At 41.6% G+C, this 19,845-nt stretch overlaps 1 protein-coding gene across 1 annotated transcript in view; it reads left to right on the forward strand.

Moving 5' to 3' along the window:
- ABCC4 (ATP binding cassette subfamily C member 4) overlaps nucleotides 1-19,845 on the forward strand; it is a 247,301-nt gene that overhangs the window by 104,823 nt on the left and 122,633 nt on the right. The window contains exons 15-19 of the mRNA XM_035003178.1: nucleotides 2,283-2,492; nucleotides 3,500-3,640; nucleotides 4,039-4,076; nucleotides 4,461-4,555; nucleotides 6,346-6,492. Coding sequence (XP_034859069.1) covers nucleotides 2,283-2,492; nucleotides 3,500-3,640; nucleotides 4,039-4,076; nucleotides 4,461-4,555; nucleotides 6,346-6,492 — 631 coding nt within the window. The remainder of the gene's footprint in view (nucleotides 1-2,282; nucleotides 2,493-3,499; nucleotides 3,641-4,038; nucleotides 4,077-4,460; nucleotides 4,556-6,345; nucleotides 6,493-19,845) is intronic.

Genomic DNA, 19,845 nt, shown 5'->3' on the forward strand with positions numbered 1-19,845 from the left:
ATGTTTGCTGGAGGGCCAACAGCAGAAGCCATTAGAAGTCGGCTGCATGGGCTCAGGCTGGTGTATCAGTTTCTAGAGCTGCCATCACAAAGTGCCACAAAGTGGGGGGGCTTCACCAGCAGAAGTTTATCATCTTCACCCTTCTGAAGGCTACCAGTCCAAAACCAAGGTGCCGGCAGGGTTGTGCTCTCCCTGAAGGCTCCTGGGGAGAATCCTTCATCGCCTCTCCCAGCTTCTGGTGTTTGCCAGTTGTCCTTGCTGGTCTTGGCTTGTAGCCGCGGCACTATGGTCTGTAGCTCTGTTGTCACATGGTGTTCACTGCATCTGGTCTCTCCTCTTACAAGGACGTCCGTCATATTGGCTTTGGGGTCCACCCTACTCCAGTATGACCTCAGCATCATCACATCTGCAGAGATCCTATTTCTAAATTAGGTCCCATCCACAGGTATCCTATTTGGGCCTCGAATGTATCTTTTTGGGGGCCACAATTCAGCCCCCAACAGCTAGCATGGGTTTGGGAGGTGGAGATTAGGGAGAATTTTCCGGCCTTAGTGATGGTTTGATGTTTCACTCCTTGGCGTATTTGCCTCAGAGCCTTAGCCCCTGGGTCATTAACCCGGGTCTGCTGCCTCAGGCCCTTGGTCACATCCTCACTTAATCAAATGAAGTTCTGCCCTAAGAAGGGTGACAAGAGTGCAGAATCTCTGCCTCTTTTGAAGCACTTCCCCATGTCGGTGCTTCTGCAGCCCTCTGGGAATAAGAAGCTCCGAGTCCCCAATCTGGAGAACCGGGGTGAAGCGAGTCTGGTAAAGCCCCAGTGTTGGCCGGTTTAATGAGTACAGAACCAGTGAGTGGGAGAACAAGCTGGTCAGCCAGTCTCCTTATTGCTCTTGCTGAAGACATCACTCCCAATTTTAGTGCTATCAGAGCAAACATTTGTCCACCAGTGAGCTCCCCTGGATGAGTTGGATCCATCCCTAGTGTTCGTGCGGTCCCTCTCGAGCAGCTGGGCGGGGATGGCTGTCCTCGCGTCCCCTCTGGAAGTTGTCTGTGCTGGGCTGCTGCATGAGCTTGCTGTCTCTCGACTCCTCGTCGTTTCCTTGTGCATCTGCATTTACTAAGTGGAAAGTGGTAATTTCATTAAATAAGGCATATGAATTTTGCCTCCCAGATGGAACAAGACACACTATATCATGAATACTTTTCTAATTCTCCAGTATCAGACTGGTTCCCAAAGGCTTCGTTGGGTTTTTCTCAGTGGCCCATGTCAGGGCACAGGATGGGAGGGGTACCAGGGGGCTCCTGGGCCCGCCTGCCTTCACCTGGCCTGCCTTCCCCAGAGCTGCCCTCCTCTGCTTTGTTTGGCACCCTGGGATTTCGCCTAATATGTTGTTTGCCACTGAGTAGAATAGCTGCCTATTCTTTTATGGGGGTGAGAAGCCAGTGAAGATACCTGCACTTTATTTTCTGTAACTTTGTGAGGAAGGGGAATGTGCAGTGATGTGTCGCGTGGGTTTCAAGAAAATTATTTGATTTGCTCAAGCTTCAGGAGTTGCTTGATTTTGGAAAGCCTGCTTGGCTGCTTGTGATTGTGAAGCTTTATTTTCATGGATTTGAGTGCATTGACTCTGGCTTAGGGTTTGGTTTGCTTGTGTAGACAGACCCTCCCGAGGCATTAGAGTCACCCCAGTCTGATGGTCGCCTAAGTTAATGACATTAGCAGGTGGAATATTGAAGTTGCAGTTGGGAACTTCCTGAGTTTATGGGCAGTTGGAGAGTAAAGACGACCTCCCCCGTGTCTGGTCCCAGTGCAGCACGTGACGGCAGGGCCATGGGCAGCAGAGATTTGATGGATGACTCTGACCACGCAGGTGTCCGCATTGTGTCAAGCTTCATTCTTCCCTGGAATATCCTCCCCAGCTTGACCTTGTTCTTTTGAATATGTGACACTTGGCCTCAATTTCCATGTTGTCTAAAAAGACTATACTGAGACTCCTACCAACGTCTGTAATTTTTGCTTCTTTAAATGCCCGTGGTAGTTCGTGACCTCCATCCTTAACTCATGGCTACGTAGCACCTCACACAGGATTTGACAGAGAACAGAATGCTCGATTCTGTGTCCGGTTGAGTTGCACTAGATGCGTCAACCAGAATTCCAGGCCTAAGGGTAATTTTCTTACGAATATGGTCATTTAAGACCAGTTAACTTTTTTTGATTAGTGTCAGAGTAGTGTTATCAGAGGCACATGAACTCGTGTCAAATTCTTTTATTTTTATTTTAGGGCAAAATGGTGCAGAAGGGGACTTACACGGAGTTTCTGAAGTCCGGGGTAGATTTTGGCTCCCTTTTAAAGAAGGAAAACGAGGAGGCTGACGAGAGTCCAGCTCTAGGATCTCCCACTTTGAGGACTCGGAGCTTCTCAGAGTCTTCCGTTTGGTCCCAGCAATCGTCCAGACCCTCGCTGAAAGATGGCGCGCCGGAGGTGCAAGCCGTGAGTTTTCCTCTTGCCGCATGCCCTGGTCCTGTCTTCTCTCAGTGTCCTCATGCATCTTCATTCTGCTCTGCACATGACCTCTTCATTGGTCCCATAGTGGATTCTAAGGTTCCAAGGCCTTGTTCCATGGACTTGGTAGAATTAAAACAGAATGAAGGGAGCAGGCCTGATCAGGGCTCTCCTTTGGGTGTTGGATGGAGAATGTCACGGGGCTGCAAGTTCAAGAACCACAGAGGCCCGCATACACCCAAGGACATCCTTGGCTTATGTGAATCTACAGTGCATTCTATGTTCTCCAGATAGATGTGCAGAAATGCTGTGCATCTCCCTTAAAAATATGCATAGGTAGTCTTCAATGTCCAAACCCTCACAATCCAAATCTAGGAGCCTGGATGATTCTGATAAGGATGGAGATGAGTCCCTCACAGTCCAGACTCGGGAATCACTCTCTGAAATTCAGGAACCAAAGATTTCAGACCACTTGCTATCCCCTGCTATCCCGACGCCCGTTACTCTTGCTGTTTGAACCGTTTACTCTATTTGGCTCATATTTTGAGCTCCTAACTATGTTTTGTGATTCCATCATTGAGTGACACAGATAATCTCGGTGATACATTAGCTCCATATTCTCTTGTCTGTTATTGTGGAATAAGCTTTTGCATTTATATGTGAATTGGGTACATTGTGCATGTGCCAAAAATAAAAGCAAAGCCACGCCGTAGTGAATAACCTTGTACAGACAATATTTCCTTTCTGCTAATAGATTCCTAGAAGTGGGATGGGTGGGTCCGATGATGAATACATAGATGGTTTGGCTAGATCCTTTTACACCACCCTTCTCCAGAGGAGCTGTACCATTTTGCACTCCTACCAGTGTATAAGATGGGCCTCTTTGCTCATGGCTTTGCCAACGGAGCGCACTGTTGAACTTTTGAAGTTTTGGGGTACATTATACAAAATTTTGTCTCTTACTGCTTCCCTTGTTTTTTCCTTTCCCTTCTCAGAACGAGAGTGCACAGGTTGCTGTGTCAGAGGAGAGTCGTTCAGAAGGAAAAGTTGGTCTTAAGGCCTACAAGAATTACCTAACAGCCGGTGCTCACTGGTTGGCCATCGTGTTCCTCATTCTACTAAACATCATAGCGCAGGTAAATAAGGGCATTTATTTTGTTTTGTGGCCTCAGCTTGATGTTTACAGTACTGCTTTCCCTCTATGTGTTTATTATTACCGTATTTTGCAGTCCACTTGGATTTGCATTGAAACGTGCTATCTTGGGGGACAGAGAAACTGAGGTTTAGTGGTGTTGCGTGTACATGACAGAGAGCTTCTAGAAAAAAAAATGTTCTTTAAAGATTTTAATGTATCACCGAGATTATTTGTGTCACTCAACACACTTGATGTGTTGTGACTTGGGATGTTGGGCTTGGCATAGACCAGAGCTGGAAGAACCGTGTCCGTTTTCCAGAGCCTTTCAATGGTCCGTTTGGGTGAGTGAGAGTGTCGAGGTGCTAAGTGATGTGTGATCTTTTTGCCTCCCTGTTCTAGGTTGCCTACATTCTTCAGGACTGGTGGCTCTCCTATTGGTGAGTTGTTTCCGGTCTGATGCAAGGGGCCACCAAGTCAACAGGCAGCCTCTTTCCCCCAGAGTCGGGTGGAGGTGGATTTGTTCAGCCTCCTGTCCTGATCCTCCCTTACTTTCCCCAAAGAGAAAGAAAAACTAAAGTTCTTGCTGGTGGAGTATGACCCTCCCACAGGCTCTCCCCATGTCGGATCCTCGGACAGTTTTGAGAACTGAAAGTTGAATTTTTATAAGGTAGATGTACCCGAGGCCCTGCGTGCTGGGAGTCCTTTTCCAGCATAAATCATGTCTTCCAAATTCAGGCTAATTTTATTTTTTCTTTTTGTACTTATCTAAATTCCATCTATAGTTGAAAAAAAAAAATTTTTTTTTTTTCCATTTTCCACAGGGCAAATGAACAAAGTGCCCTGAATGTCACGGTAAATGGAAAAGAAAATGTCACTGAGAAGCTCGATCTTGCCTGGTACTTAGGAATTTATTCAGGTAAAGTTTAATCATTCGGTTTATTATCCGGGAGTCTGAGGTGCTTACAATGAGCCTGTGTGAGTAACTAGGGCTTCCAGGAGTAATTCAGTAATGTCTTAACAGATTAAGAGTCTGAGTCACATTTACTCTGTGAATTAATTAGAATAATTATTTTTAAAATCTACTAGAAGAAAGAGGTTGAATGAAGACTCTTTAATTTGCTCTGTACTGGATTTTGGAAGTTAAACCAGGATTGAGCATTCAGAAAATCAGCCACTGGAAATTTGTGGCTATTGTCTATTCTAATAGGTTGCTTTAGCTAAATCTTATATCATTATTTGGATGGGCAAGGGGATTAGAAACGGATCCTCACCCTGTGGTTCGGATTGTTCCAATTCTGTCTGAATAAACCCCTGGCTTTTATTGAACTTGGATGAAATCCTCTGGCAGCAAGGTTCCCCCACGTAAAAGCATTATGCCCTCGCAGGTATGCAAAGCTCTCTTCCCCATACTGCTCATCTCTTGGGCTTCACTAATTACTTAAGAGAGAAGCTAAGCAGGAAAAAATCCAGTGTCTGGGAATTAGGATTCCTTCTCTTTCTTACCTTGAGATCACAATGTTATCGTGTCCCCAACTGTGTGATTAATTTAACATTTGGCTTGCCAGACTAATATTAACACAGTGCTCTGTTTTCACAAGAGTGCTTAGAATATATGTGGCATCCATAGTTTTTAAAGGAAAGCCTCATCTAAAATTTTAAGTATTCTCACCGGAAATGCTCATAGGGGCTTTCTGCATAGATAGACCAAGTGATCTTTGTGAAAACCTACTCACTGAAATTTGGTATTTATTTCGTGGATCACTTGCTAAGAAACCTGAACACCTGAGCCGTTTACCTTCCACACTGGTGGGCCATGAGAAGCCCAGAGGGAGGAAGGAGCAGTTTTACGGCACTTTAAAGTGGGATGGGGGGAGGGAGGCTCAGGAAAACGCCTGTGGACAGAGTTCAGGCATTTGAGCAGCTTTGAGAGTCTAAACAACAGTGAGGTGTCCTCTGAAGGGGAAAAATGCACTTGATGGGGTCTTTATCACAGAAGTTACCCCTAGTCTGTTTAGCATTGGGAGTTCAGGAGATAGGTACTGATTTATGTCCTTAATAAAAATCTATAATTTAAATGATTACATTCATTTAAAAATGCTTTGTGTTTTTGTATAAAACACTTGGGGTGAGAGGGATTAGTGGCTCATGGAGATTATTTCACGCAAACCCAGATTTAGTATTTTCTTGCAATTCAGTTGAGAGATTTTCTACTTGACAATTAATATGGTATTTTCATATTCTTTAAAAGCCACCCTGGGTATTTTCTACAAAGAAATGGTACATCATTTCCCTCTGCGCCCTGTTTAACTCACATGCTGGCGTCCGAGCATACCACGGTTTTAGATTGTGAGACGTGTAAATAGTAAAACTTGAAATACAGAGAAGGGAAGATCAACTAGTTTTTACAATTCTCTCTTTTTCTTCTGAGTTATTAATAGAACTTGTCATTGAATTAGGGAAGCCTAGCATGAAATTGTAGTTTACACCTGATTTTTTTTTTTTTTTTTTTACATATAGTATCTCTTTAATGAGAGAAAAAGAAATTCTATTCTCCTTTATAAATGTATCTTACAAATGCATCGAACTCTTAAGAGAATCTTTGGTGTTTTATGGAATAAAATACATAATATCTCTCTAACGTGCCCGACATGCTTTGGCATCGCTGAAGAAAGGACAAGTTCTCTGAGCGATGTTCCTTTCTTTCAGGTTTAACTGGGGCTACCGTCCTTTTTGGCACAGCGAGATCTCTGTTTGTATTCTACGTCCTCGTTCATTCTTCACAAACTTTGCACAACAAGATGTTCGAGTCCATTCTGAGAGCTCCAGTGTTGTTCTTTGATAGAAACCCAATAGGTAAGTCAGACACCAAGTTTTCTCAGTCAGTCGGCCTTGTTGACACAGTTAAGCATCTGATCACATTTCAGCATTTGGAAACGGAGGAGAGGCTTGGGAGAAATGGCTATGTGTGTTGATTCCTGTTCTACGAAAAGCTCCACTAATGGTTAGCTCCTACCAGACAAAATCTGACTATGGGGTGGGGGGCATAGAAGCTTCTATTCCGGTGTTTGTGTCTGTGGAAAATAAATGAATGTTCACTTTGCACATAGATCTGTAAGGGTAAGTTCTTGCCATGAGTGCACCTGGAGGTGCCTCCAGTCTGAGGCCTTTGACCTTGCTTGTCTTGCTTCTGAAGGCAGCCCCCTGACCTGGGTTCCTAGGAAGAGTCAGTCCATCAACATCTGTTCCCACTGTTCAGGCTTTGTTTCGGCAGGAGATAATTGACAGGGCTTGTCCAGGCAGGGAGGTGGGCTGGCTTGTTAACTAGCCGCGTGACCCAGGCCAAAGGGTGTCGATGCTGCCGGGCAGGCGAATCTCAAAGCAGGATGTTGTCGTGGTTAACAGCGTGGACTGTGGATCCAGCTGCTTGGGTTCAGACCTGGTGCTAGCTACTAATTGTAATAGCTGGTTATGGTTCTATTAATCCTCACGTGCTAGTTACCTAATTGCTCTGTGCCTCAATGTTCTTATCTGTGAAATGAGGATGCTGTATACTCCTCCCTTAGCAAGATATTGGGGGAATAAGGGGTGCCGGGGTGGCTCAGTCGGTTAAGCGTCTTCCTTCAGCTCAGGTCATGATCTCAGAGTCCTGGGATCGAGCCCCACATCGGGCTCCCTGCTCAGCGGGGAGCCTGCTTCTCTCTCTCATTCTCTGACAAATAAATAAAATCTTAAACAAAAAAAGGATATTGTGGGAATAAAGCAGATCGGTACATTCACGGGGCTCGGAACAGCATGCAGCGCCTGGTCAGCACCTATGGTTTCTTAGCCACAGTGGGTTGGACCTTCTCACCTGGGAACTGGAAAGAAGAGCTGCCCTACGTGCTTCACAAGGCTGTCATGGCGTTAAATAAGACTGTTCAGGAAAGCATTTTGTGCATTTCATTCCACATGTTTGTTTAACTCAGGCCCTGTGCAGAGCACAGGAATGGTGACCTGCAGAGGCCCCCACGCGTCTGCAGTCTTGTTGCAGCTGTGGTCAGAAGGGGATCGGGGGCCCTATGTATCTGATGGCCAGGAAGTCGCTCCACTTTGCCAGTTAATTTAAAAGCTACAGTCATAAAGTTTGGAGCAGTAAGTGGGACTGCATTTCTGTTATCACAGCCTCTGAACGCTCGTGGCCACAGTTAACCAGGCTCTTCCTGTTCAAGACCTGTAGGCTTCTCCACATGCTGATTTATTTATTATTCAAGGATTTGGGACGAGTCTAAATCTTCAGGGTCGCTAATCTTAGAGTAGCCCACTACTGTTTATCTTGCCTCCCCCCTCCCATGTCTGTTAGCCGGGCTTTCTTCCTTCAAGAAAATAGAAGCCCAAGTAAGGACACCAGAGATAGGCCTAGGTTGCCCAGAATGTTTAGGGGCCCTGAATTATTTACTCGTTTTGGTGGTAGATTAAAAAAATACATATTTTTTAATTAAAAATATTTTACGTGGTAGATTTTACCATTTGGTTAAAATTTTTGTAGTTTTTAAACCACTGGGAAGAATAAGCAAAAGCCTTGAATTATGGTTCCTAGTAGACATCATTGATTGTATGTACTTTAATGGTTATACGATATTAAAAAACAACTCCCCGCTAGAGCTGAGGGGCGGATACGCTCAATTGCTAAGTTCTGTTAAATAGCCACATGAAGTGGATACAAGTGCTCGGTGTGATGTCGCGCCCCCTGAGTTACAGAGGGTCCTCTGAGCAGCATGGAGAGATGAGGAAGCACATCGTTCTCTTCTCAGTAATTTGTCATTCAGAGTACCCTCTCCGGGAGAAGTCAGTCCATTTCCTATGATCCTGACAGCGTCCTGGAGTTTGGAAAAGAGAGGGTACACGGGATAGCTTCCAGCCAGCGAGACTTGGGGTGGCGACTGGGGCGGCCGGCACCATAGCCTCGTGTGGATTTGCAGGTGTTCTGCTAGTGTTCCCTTCCATGGTCACCTTCAGTTCCCACTGTTGCCGGAATATTCTCGGTGACCCTGATCCGGATTGTGGAAATGTCTTTTTACATTTGTTCAAGGGTGCTCCCACCCCCGAAGTGCTGCCTCCCTCCCATGCCTCTCCCATCTTGTTCATCAGTGGGAGGTCCTTCGAATTTATGCAGAGAACTGAGCCTTCAGTGAAGGGTCCCGAAACTCTGGCTGCCCCATCAACATCCCAGGCTCACTGACTTGGATTTAGGGAGAAGGACAAGGTGAACCTGTACAGTGCATGTTTCTGCTCGGAAGCCACGTCTCTCTAACCACACCCCAGAGCTCTGATTTTTCACAAAGTTCCATCTCTCCAAGCTCCACGACTTCAGTTTCTCTCCATTTTGGACCTATGTGTGGTTGCATGAAGTTTACTTAGCTTTTTTGCTTCTATAATGCACCATCTTATTACCCTCTGATTTTTCATAAACCAATCAGTCTTCAGCTGTTTGGGTAAAATCTGAATCAGCTAGTGTGTCATCTCAGAACGGCAAAAGCTAGTTTTCTTCTTTTTCCCTTCCTTCCGCTATTTTTACCCTTCCCTCCTCTGTGGATTTTGGGAATGGTATTGGGTATAGCCACACATTTTCAGCTGTCCCAGCATTTTGCACACATTCTGCTTGCACCTTGCGTTGAGGAGTGCCTTTGTGGACGTGGTCTGCTGCGTGCGGCACCTGCCTCTTCCCTGATCAACATTTGTCTTCCACCATCTCCCTTCTGTCAGATCTTAATACATAGGTAACACAAATGCCAGGTCAAAAGGAAATCATTCAGAAATTAAGAGAGAATTTCTGTATTCCCTGTAAACCATGTTTTCCTTGGATGGGGTGAATTCATTTTATTTTTTTATGTCTGGCACAAGAGGGCAGCATGATCTACATTATTTCAGGAATATAATGGAAGGGCACCTTATTGCAAAAACCTGTTTTATTTTATGTTACTTTTTTTTAATTTAAAGCTTAGAAATTCCATTTTTTATAGCTAGAGTCTTTATTTTGTACTGTTGATACAGAGTTTTAAAACCGCTGTTGTAATTTATTATGTTTGAGACATTGAACTCTTGAATAATGAGTTACAGTGTTGTCCCAGAATATCTGGCATTTCAAACAAGGTCACTTGGATTTCTTAACTGACAACTTCTCGCCTAGTGACTGGAAGAGGCAGCCGCTGACCTCTTGACTGGATATATATTCAGATTCCTTAGGGGTAGAATATGGTGGCTCGTATGACATGAGTTTAGGGAGAAATAGGACCAGACAGTTTCTTCAGTTTCCTTCCACGCCAGCAGAGTCCGTAGAGACGTTCTAGTCTTGTCAAGTCTCTAGAATTTCACCCTTCATTTTGGAGACAAGATGCATGGAGAGTTGTCCTGGTTCTTCATGCCTAGAAATGGTGACATAACACTTGGCTGAATGCATCGACCGCAGTGGATTCCATACAAATATTTGTTTGCTTCCCGTTTGTTAATTTGGCTTTAAGAAAGTGAGCCGCTGGGGTCGGTAGATGTTGGTGTTTGTTTATTCTCTCAGGGAAGTGCAGAGTTAATATTGGGTTGTGGACAGTCTGCTCATTTTATTTTATTTTTTTAAAGATTTTTATTTATTTGTCATAGAGAGAGAGAGAGCACAAGCAGGGGGAGCAGCAGAGGGAGAGGGAGAAGCAGGCTCCTCACTGAGCAAGGAGCCCGATGTGGGACTTGATCCCAGGACCCTGGGATCATGACCTGAGCCGAAGGCAGACGCTTAACGACTGAGCCACCCAGGCGTCCCCAGTGTGCTCATTTTACATGACCGGTTTTTCTGCAGCAGCGTGTGTGTTCCTTTATGGGTCCAGTCTCAGAAGAGTACAAACATATATCCTTTTTTCCCCCCTTACAGATTAAGTTAGGGCTAAAGTAGTACAAAAGGAGAAAAATAAATGTAGTAACTTTTTCTTTGGTCAATTTTATTCTCCTGGTGGGAAGTGCTTGCACCCAGGAACGTATGGAACATGAATAGTGGCATAGTGAATAGTGAGAGACCTATTTGTGTGTCCTCCTAATCCAAAATCTAGGTTGCCCAAAGGATTAAGATTTCTAATTTGAGCGGGAAATGAGGCTCTGGAGATGCTTTCACAAATCTAAGCTATCCTGAATTTTGGGATATGCATGGGTGGGAGTTGAGCGTTGGGGAGAGGTGGGTGATGGAGGTTTGAACGATTGTTTTGTTTCTTGAAACTGGAAGGGGACACGTTAGCATCCACTATAAGCTGCTAATAAACAACTCGAGGCAAAGTGAAAAGTGAACTGAAAGCAGCGCGGTGAGCTAATACTATCAGAAAAACTGTCTTGCTGGAGTCTTTATAAAATCAGTTGTCAACATTCTTGCTTGAAGAGTCCTCGGTAGAGAAGCCAGATAATTGTAGGGATATCTCTCTGTTTATTCCGTTCAAATGACCACTGGAGTTAGTGCTAAGTGCATATTTTTAACAAGTATAATATTTCAGCACTGTCAAAATTACGTTGACGATAATAGGCCTGTTAAATTATAGCTCTATAAGTTAGGAGGGAAGATGGCTGTGCTTAGCACACATTAATCTATGCCTGTTCACACAAGTGATTCTGCTGAGCAGGTAACATGTTAGAACAAGAAATACTGGTCCCAAAACCTCTGATTTATGGTAGGTGTTGTTTTGACACAGCATCGAGACGATTTACAAGGCAAGGCTTCGTGTTAAAATATTTCATTGGTGTCATCATTCGTCACCAACATAAATATTCAGTAGTGATGCTGGAAAATTGGTAATGTGCCCATTCATGCCAAATCACTGGCTGTGTTTCCTTTCAGGTGAGATCTGTTGTGGATATGGTTAAAAGAAACTATGGTTTTTCTTCCTTGAGAGCAGATGAGCTGTAAGAAATTGAGAGTAAGAATAACATCTATCCTGACAGCTTTCATGTACTCATCTTGCCTAGGTTGCTTTTAATTCTGGCTTAAGTCCTACAGGCTTGCTTTTTTTTTTTTTTTTTTCTTCTTTCCTTGCTTGGTGCACATTGTAAAGGAACATATTTATATGTACATTAGTTAAAGAGGCTTTTTGTGTTCAAAGGAAGAAGTTAGTCATCATCAGAAAAGCTTTGTTGCAAAACAGAAACACACATTTCCCCTTTCTTTTTTTTTCCTTGTTCATAATAACAAATGTAAGTGACTATAAAAGGAATAACACAAAAGATTGCATCAATCATAATGATTCTCAATAGCCGTATAAATATTGTTTTTTCAGGTTTGAATGAAACAGCTAATAGTTTTGAAGTAGGTGTGGTAATTAAATCCTGTCGGGTTGTCACATACTAAAAATCGTGTTTTTTCACATAACAATGGTTATATGTACTTAAACTCTTATCAGGGTGATATTAAGTCATATTTTATGGGAGTTGCTTGTTTACTGCTAATGCTAATAGTGTCATAAAAGCCTTTGTTAGGAGTTTAAATAGTTACACAGTTACATATATTTGATTACTATTGTTATTTTGTCAGTAATCTCTGTAAAGGTGATTATTATAGCTCTTGTCCACAGCTGGTAAATATTGCACCATTTTGATATACATTTTTAATCTATTAGAATGTTCTGATTACTCTTTATTCCTGTTTTTTTTTTCCCTCCATAATAATCATACATGGAAATACAGCTTATTGGTAACAGAGAAAGCACTGTTTGTGGTTGTCCAATAAAATGTTAAAAAGATAAGATTTGGGAAGCTTGTGCCTTGTTCAAAGTGGTAATCATGTAATATCTCAGGAATTTGTGAGTATCACATTTTACTTGTGTTCTTTTATTTCCCAGTAGAGTACATATTAAGTGATATGTATATCATAATATAGAAATTCTCCACTTCACTCTGTGTTTGTGCTATGATGTTAATACTCCCAAACTCCTCAGTTTTCATTAATTTCATATTTGTGTTGCCTCAGTTTTCAGCCGGCTTGGAGCTAGGCAGTCTTTGGTACTCATGACTTTCCCAGTGTATCCCAATTTCTTGTGTTAGTATGCTTAGTACTTTGGCATTACCTTAGGGGTGTGTGATTTATCTTAATTCAAATACTGTTATTTGGGGCGCCTGGGTGGCTCAGTTGGTTAAGTGACTGCCTTCGGCTCAGGTCATGATCCTGGAGTCCCGGGATCGAGTCCCGCATCGGGCTCCCTGCTCGGCAGGGAGTCTACTTCTCCCTCTGACCCTCCTCCCTCTCGTGCTTTCTGTCTCTCATTCTCTCTGTCTCAAATAAATAAATAAAATCTTTAAAAAAAAAAAACAAAAAAAACCAAATACTGTTATTTAAAGTCCCCCCCCATCACAGGCACACGACAACTTCAACTTTGTAGTTCTTTGTGACAAGTCAGAAAACGCATCAAAGTATCTTTATGACACAGTTTATCACTTTTGTGCAACCATGTCAAGAGAAACTGGAATAGTATTTCTGGGCCAGTTTCAACAGGAATAAATACTGATAAATACATATGAAAGCATAGTGCTCTGACATGAGGTGGGAGCAGGTGGAAATTGGCTGGATCGAAATTCCATATGGTTTTGCTATATATAGTCCATTGATCCCCCTCAACTATTTGACTTCGTAGCTCTTCTGTGACACCGTGGGGCTGAACTTCGATTTTCATTTTATGACTGAAATCTTCATCTTCTCTTATCATTTCTTCCCTGCCCCTTTACTTTAAACATTATCATTTATTTTGACATAAAGAAAATGGAGAAAAAAAAAACCAAACCCAGATGTTTACAACAATAAGCCTGTGACATTTTATTTCACATAAAGTTTTAAAATTTGGTTATGTTTTAAATCACATCTTTATAGTACTTGTCCCAATTATGGTTAAATTATAATTTAGGTAATTATGTGTTGACTGCCTGTCTCTTCTCTTAGCCTTGGGGCCCCAGTCCTCATAGAGCCCGTCTATTATGTTATTGCAAAAGCCTCTGAACCCAGGATTGGACACTTTGTAGCTGATTAGTATTTGTTGGCAGGATAGAAGAAGGGATGGTTTCAGGAGTGTATTTGCATCTCCCAGTGCCACGCCCTTTAAGAACAATGCAACTTTAGAGTGTTGAAATAGAATTCGAGCCTTTTTGTGTTTACACTCAGTGTTTATATTAACTTGAACCCTTCCCTATTTATTTTCCAAAGTAGAATTTGTGATAGATTATTTATGGTGGACTGTGTTTCTGGGTATGTGATGGCACGAAGAGAAAACCGTATACATGATTGGTTCTTTGGAAGCTGTGGTTCATGGAAGTACACCATACAAGGTTCCAACTTCTCCTGTTACCTACCAGTCAAGGAAATGAAATTGCCAAACACCTAATGCATTTGCTTGGGGTTTCGTTGAGCACTGAAGACAAATGTTAGTACTTCAATATTTAGTACCTGATAATTTTACTTCCTGCATTTTATTTTATTTTATTTATTTTTTTAAAATAGATTTTATTTATTTATTTGACAGAGAGAGACACAGCGAGAGAGGGAACATAAGCAGGGGGGGTTGGGGAGGGAGAAGCAGGCTTCCCGCTGGTTGTAGGTTGTGGTCCCAAGCATTGGGACAAAAAGTCCCTATTTTCAAGGCATTTGCAAACTTAAATATTTGCAGACAATGGATTATTTCTAAAACAGCCGATTCCTCGTCCCCTACCCCCCAAAAGCTATCCAGTGTAAGTATTCAATGATTCCATATAGGAAAGATAAAGATTCAAAGACTGAATACAGTTGTAGAGCAGATAATCTTGATTCACATGTACTCACAAGACACACACACATGGCCCTGTGGTATATTTCTTTTTCATAACCAATTACCTAAGTCATTGGCCTTGACTTCATAAAATTTCCAACAACTGTTTTCCTGGAACTTCAAGACCAATTGTTTCAAAATGAAATCACAGGAGTTGGAGAGAGACAGGAATTTAGGAAACAAAAGTAAGTGATTTACTTAAGATAATAACCTCTAAGCTTACAGCAAACCCAGCCTGGCTTTTGACCAGGCTTTTGATGATACTCAAATGCTCTCCTGACCCATCAGGAACCATCTGGGTGCTAGAGCTCATCTCTGGAAAGTACATGAGAAAGAAGGAAGTCAGTCTTTAATAAGTATCGACACACACTTCTCTTGGGCTTTTAGAAGCGTGTTCCTGATGCTTTTTTTTTTTTTTTTTAAACATTTCATTTATTTTACAGAGAGAGAGAGAACAAGCAGGGGGAGCAGCAGAGGGAGAGAGAAGCAGGCTGTCCCCGCTGAGCAGGGAGCCCGATGCGGCACTCGATCCCAGGAACCTGGGATCATGACCTGAGCTGAAGGCAGATGCTTAACTGACTGAGCCACCCAGGCGCCCCAGAAGCATGTTACAGGTGCTTTGCCAGTGGATAGAACATAAGCGATGGCAGCTTTCTCCCTGAGAATGTTGTCATGAAATCATCCACGATCTGTTGAGTGTTCTTTTCATTCTTAGTAACCAGGATCAATCTTTTAGAAATCTCCCCCTCCTTCAGGTGGAAACTCTTTAACATCTAGAAAAAAAAAAAGACAACAGGCTTCAAAGAACACTTTGAATGGAAGTTTATTAAAACACTGTGGTTTAAGTGGAAAGCTATCAGAAAATCAGGTTCTCTGTTCTGGAAATATTTTCCTTTCATTTCTTTTCTGCATTTGCATTTTAATAGATTGTATCACATGGGGAAATGTTTCAACCTCTTGAACACCTGGAAAGTCTATTTTAGACTTGTTATGTGTTTAAAAATCTTTATCCAGACATTATTCCAAATACAGTCATGCTCTTCATGATAGGAACATCCTGCCTCCAGGTCTGCTGTTGGCCAAAGAGTGCTCTAGAGCCATGTCTTGTTAATACATCAGTAGATGTGTATCTGCTCTGGTTGATTTTCAGCTTAAGTCCCTGATTTTTAGGATGTTGAAATCAAGAGTTAATGATTTTGATTTGTCTCTAAATTTTAAGTGGAGGTTTCTGGAAGTATTCTTTTGGTTCAGTGACCGATCTCATTTTGACCCAGTTTGAGGCATGTAATCAAAAAGAAATTTCGAGACTGGTAAGAAAAACAATGCACGTGCTTTTTAAAAAATTTTAATTCCTGTGTAGCTCGCATCCAGTGTTATATTAGTTTCAGGTGTACCATATAGTGAGCACCTACTTTTTGTTATGCATCAAGGTATACGGACAGATACTGCAGTGTATGTGGATTTTTGCTTCAATATATATTCTCACACATAGAGTTCCGTATGCCTAGATCACAGCGGTGCTTTGCAGTGTAAGAATCATGGATTAATTTTTTTCATTACCATTAAATATTTAAAAGTAGATTAAGAAGGAAGTGGTTGCATTCTTGTGTATAGTCATTTCTTTTAGAATTTTTCTTCTTCTGTTAGTGTCAGAGTGGCCTGGGCTCATTAAATTTATTTCCTTTGGGGGAACTATAATTTCATTATTTTAACTTTTTGGAGAATAAAATGGCAGAAATTTCTTAAAATTATATCTCATGCTAATATAAATCTTCTCTCTATTCTCCCTCTTAGCATAAAAATGAAAAGGGAGGGACGCCTGGGTGACTCAGTCAGTTGGGCATCTGCCTTCGGCTCAGGTCATGATCCCAGGGTCCTGGGATCGAGTCCCGCATCGGGCTCCTTGCTCAGTGGGGAGGCTGCCTCTCCCTCTGCCTGCCGCTTCTCCTGCTTGTGCGGCAAGTCTCTCTCCCTCTCTCTGATAAATAAATAAGATCTTAAAAAAAAAAAAATGAAAAGGGAGTCAAACGTTGTTGAAGGAGTTCCACCTGTAAGCTATATTATAGACAGAAGTATTTGTTATTGGTGCTAACTTTTCACTGTTGGTCTTGACATAAGTCCTATATATGAAAGGAAAATAAACGCATATTTCAAGATGATGAGTAATCAGTGTTACTAGAAAATTGTTTTTCCTTGACTCAAGATTAAATAAATAGTTGTTGACATAAATAGCCAGAGTAATAAAAGGCAACACCTGTGTAATCCAGACAGTGGTTTCTCATACCATCAGATAAGCTGCTGTTTATTAACGAATTGTCAAGTCTTTAGCCCGGGTAAATAGATTTATCATACATTAGGGAATTCTAAAAATTGAACGAAGAAGCTTTAATCCTTGATGCCAAATGTTCTGACCACTCATGTCTTTTTTCACAAAGGAGACACTACAGGAATGTGATGCTTAATTGAATTGGCCTTCAGGTATGTCGTCTTGGTTCTTGCTCTATCAAAGTAAATTTTTCCTAGATCAGATTAGGGTTTGACATTTTGGGTGGCAAAATTAGTATCTTCTACGTTTTGAATAAACATGGGAGTATTTAAAAAAAATAGCCCAGGGCGCCTGGGTGGCTCAGTTGTTAAGCGTCCGCCTTCGGCTCAGGTCATGATCCCAGGGTCCTGGGATCGAGTCCCACATCGGGCTCCCTGCTTGGCGGGAAGCCTGCTTCTCCCTCTCCCACTCCCCCTGCTTGTGTTCCTGCTCTCGCTATCTCTCTCTCTGTCAAATAAATAAAATCTTAAAAAAAAAAAAATAGCCCATCTTTTCTCTCCCCTGAATTCTTACATCCTTACTTCAAGATCCCCTTGACTGAAGAAGCACAGTTGTCTTAAACAGCACCGCTGAAGGTTGGGGTGTGTGTGTGGGTGAGAGAGAGAGACAACTTTTTAGTTAGTGTGACAACACCAGAATAAGGTCCATACTGTTGGATTCCATTGAAGAGATGTAAAGCTTAACATCTGAAAACCAACCAGCAAATAAAGTGACCTTTGATTTTTAATGACACCAATTTGAATGGTTTTCTTGTATTTCCCAATAGTGGTTTTGAGCCAACGTATAATTCGGGCTCCATGGTCAAGAGAGCAGACTTTGGAATCAGCCTCCCTGAATGTGAATCTTAGCCCTGCCACCGACAAACCTTGGCTGATTTACTTCACCTCTTTCTGCTTCAACTCTGTCTATACAGTGGGGAGGGTAATAGGGTAGTAGAACCAAACTTTTTAATGTGAGAATTAAGAGATTTAATAGATGTAAAGCATTGAAAACAGTGCCTGCCATATGGTTGACATTAATTAACTTTTGACTATTTAAGTGACATGTTGACATTTTAGAGGTTTGTTTTTTTTTTTTAAACAAAATCCAAATGCATATGCTAATTTTTATAAAACTGTGGGGATGGGGAATGGGGTGTGTGTTTTCCCAGATGCAAGGAAAAATAGGTAAGTGACCAAAACTAACAAACCACAAAACAACATGGTTTTTTTTTTTTTTTTTGGTTTTGTGTTTGTTGTTTTTCATTGGGGGCTTAGCTTCATTCCAGAGTTCATTTTAATTTAATTTGGTTTCACAATGAGAGCTCAATTTTGCATATAAATACCAAACATCTGGTTTACTTTTTGTTTAAAAATGATATGGCTGAAGTTTATTACAGAAGTCTATTGTATAATTAAGGAAAGACAGTTTAAATTTATAAAATAAGTTCTATTTAAATGGAACATTGGAATCTTTCCAGGGAAGTGGGTATACTTCTTGGGAGTAGCAGGAACTTATTATTTTTAAAAGTGCTATAACTGGTCAAAATGTAGAACTTCTCTGTATTCACCTTTTTCAAAAAGCATGAAAAATGACAAATTTCACAAGTGAAAGTTAAAGTTGACCTAAGGCAGTTTTAGATTGTCAAGCCTTCAAATTTTATTCATGGGATGTTTTTAGAGACATTTTGTGGTTTGTTCACTCCAGTTAATTCCAGGCAATCCTTCTGCATTTCTATCAGATGGACATTCTGATACTTCAAAACTTCTTGCACAAAATACGGTTAAAGCAGCTGGGGAAGAAAATGAGATTCTGGGTTAGTTCTTATAAACTGTAGATTATATTTTTAAAGCAGTTGAAGGAATAATAAACCCACAGAACAAATACAGCTCTTCTATGTATACTGCCCAATTAGCATTAATAAACTGACAATTTAAATGCCATAATTTACTAGCTGGTCATAATAATGTTGAGGTAAATGAAGAAATACATAGTTTTGGGTGGAGAGAGCCAAGTGAAGATAGAGCACTTACTGGTTGAACACCTGTCTGCCAGGTAGCTGTGTTAGTAAATAGGTAGCGAGCGCCTAACTAGTCCTGAGTCTTCGTCTTTATTCAGCCTCCTGATGTCTGAGAGGGCCCTCCGCTCTGAAATTCAATGGGTCTGTTGTCGCGCAAAAGTCACTTAGAAACAGTTTGATAAAATAGAAAACCAAAAGAGGTTGTCAAGACTCAGAGGGTTTTTATGACCCTCCATTCCATGCACCCTCCAATGTTTTAAGGGCTCTGTTCCCGTGGAAGCGGTGTCGTGTGTTGGCAGTTATAATCCTGTGGTTTATCAAATTGAGGATCAGCCCAAAGTATGATACCTTTGGAATGCTTCCCTATGTCTTGTCATTTTATAGCAACATTGTAAATTTATTTGACAGTTTCAACTTCTCAAAATCCTGTCCCTTCCATTGTCTCATTTCATCTTCAGAAGCAACAAGGCAATGAGGAATCTGCACTCTCTTAAGCTTCTAGAGCTTGTACCCAGCAAATGCATGCTCGTCCTCGCCTCCTTGTTCACTCCTCTTGTTATTGTCCTCATTGGTTATTATGTGGGAACCGTAGAGTTACGGTGCCTGTAATTGAAAATTAAGCACCAGATTGCTCCAAATCATTAATCAGCCTACAGATTATAATCAGCATACAGATTATAACTAAATATTTATTAAGCATCTCCATATGCCAGTGTGCTGGGAATTTTGTATAAGGGAACCAGATACTGTATTCTGAATTCTCCATGGGCATTTTCTAAAGCTATGTCATCCGTTCCCTATGCATTATAATATTTTACACAATCATGGTAGCTCTTCAGGTCAAGGTGAAATTGTCTTGCGTATTATTTCCTATGAAATGGATGTGGACATCAAGCTAATCAGAAATTTTTTTAAAATTTCAGAAAATTTGCATGACCTGGACAGTCCATCACATAATACAGGTGTTATGAGGTGTATGCAATCATTGGGTGTGTGTGTATGTGTGTTGATATGTAAATTCTAATTTGAGTTACAGATATGAGAGTAAGAAATACTTCAAAATTTGTGGTCTTCACCTTCCTCATTCTGTT

Source organism: Mirounga leonina, unplaced genomic scaffold (assembly GCF_011800145.1).
Source record: "Mirounga leonina isolate KUSES-001 unplaced genomic scaffold, KU_Mleo_1.0 Mir_127, whole genome shotgun sequence".
NCBI lineage: Eukaryota > Metazoa > Chordata > Mammalia > Carnivora > Phocidae > Mirounga > Mirounga leonina.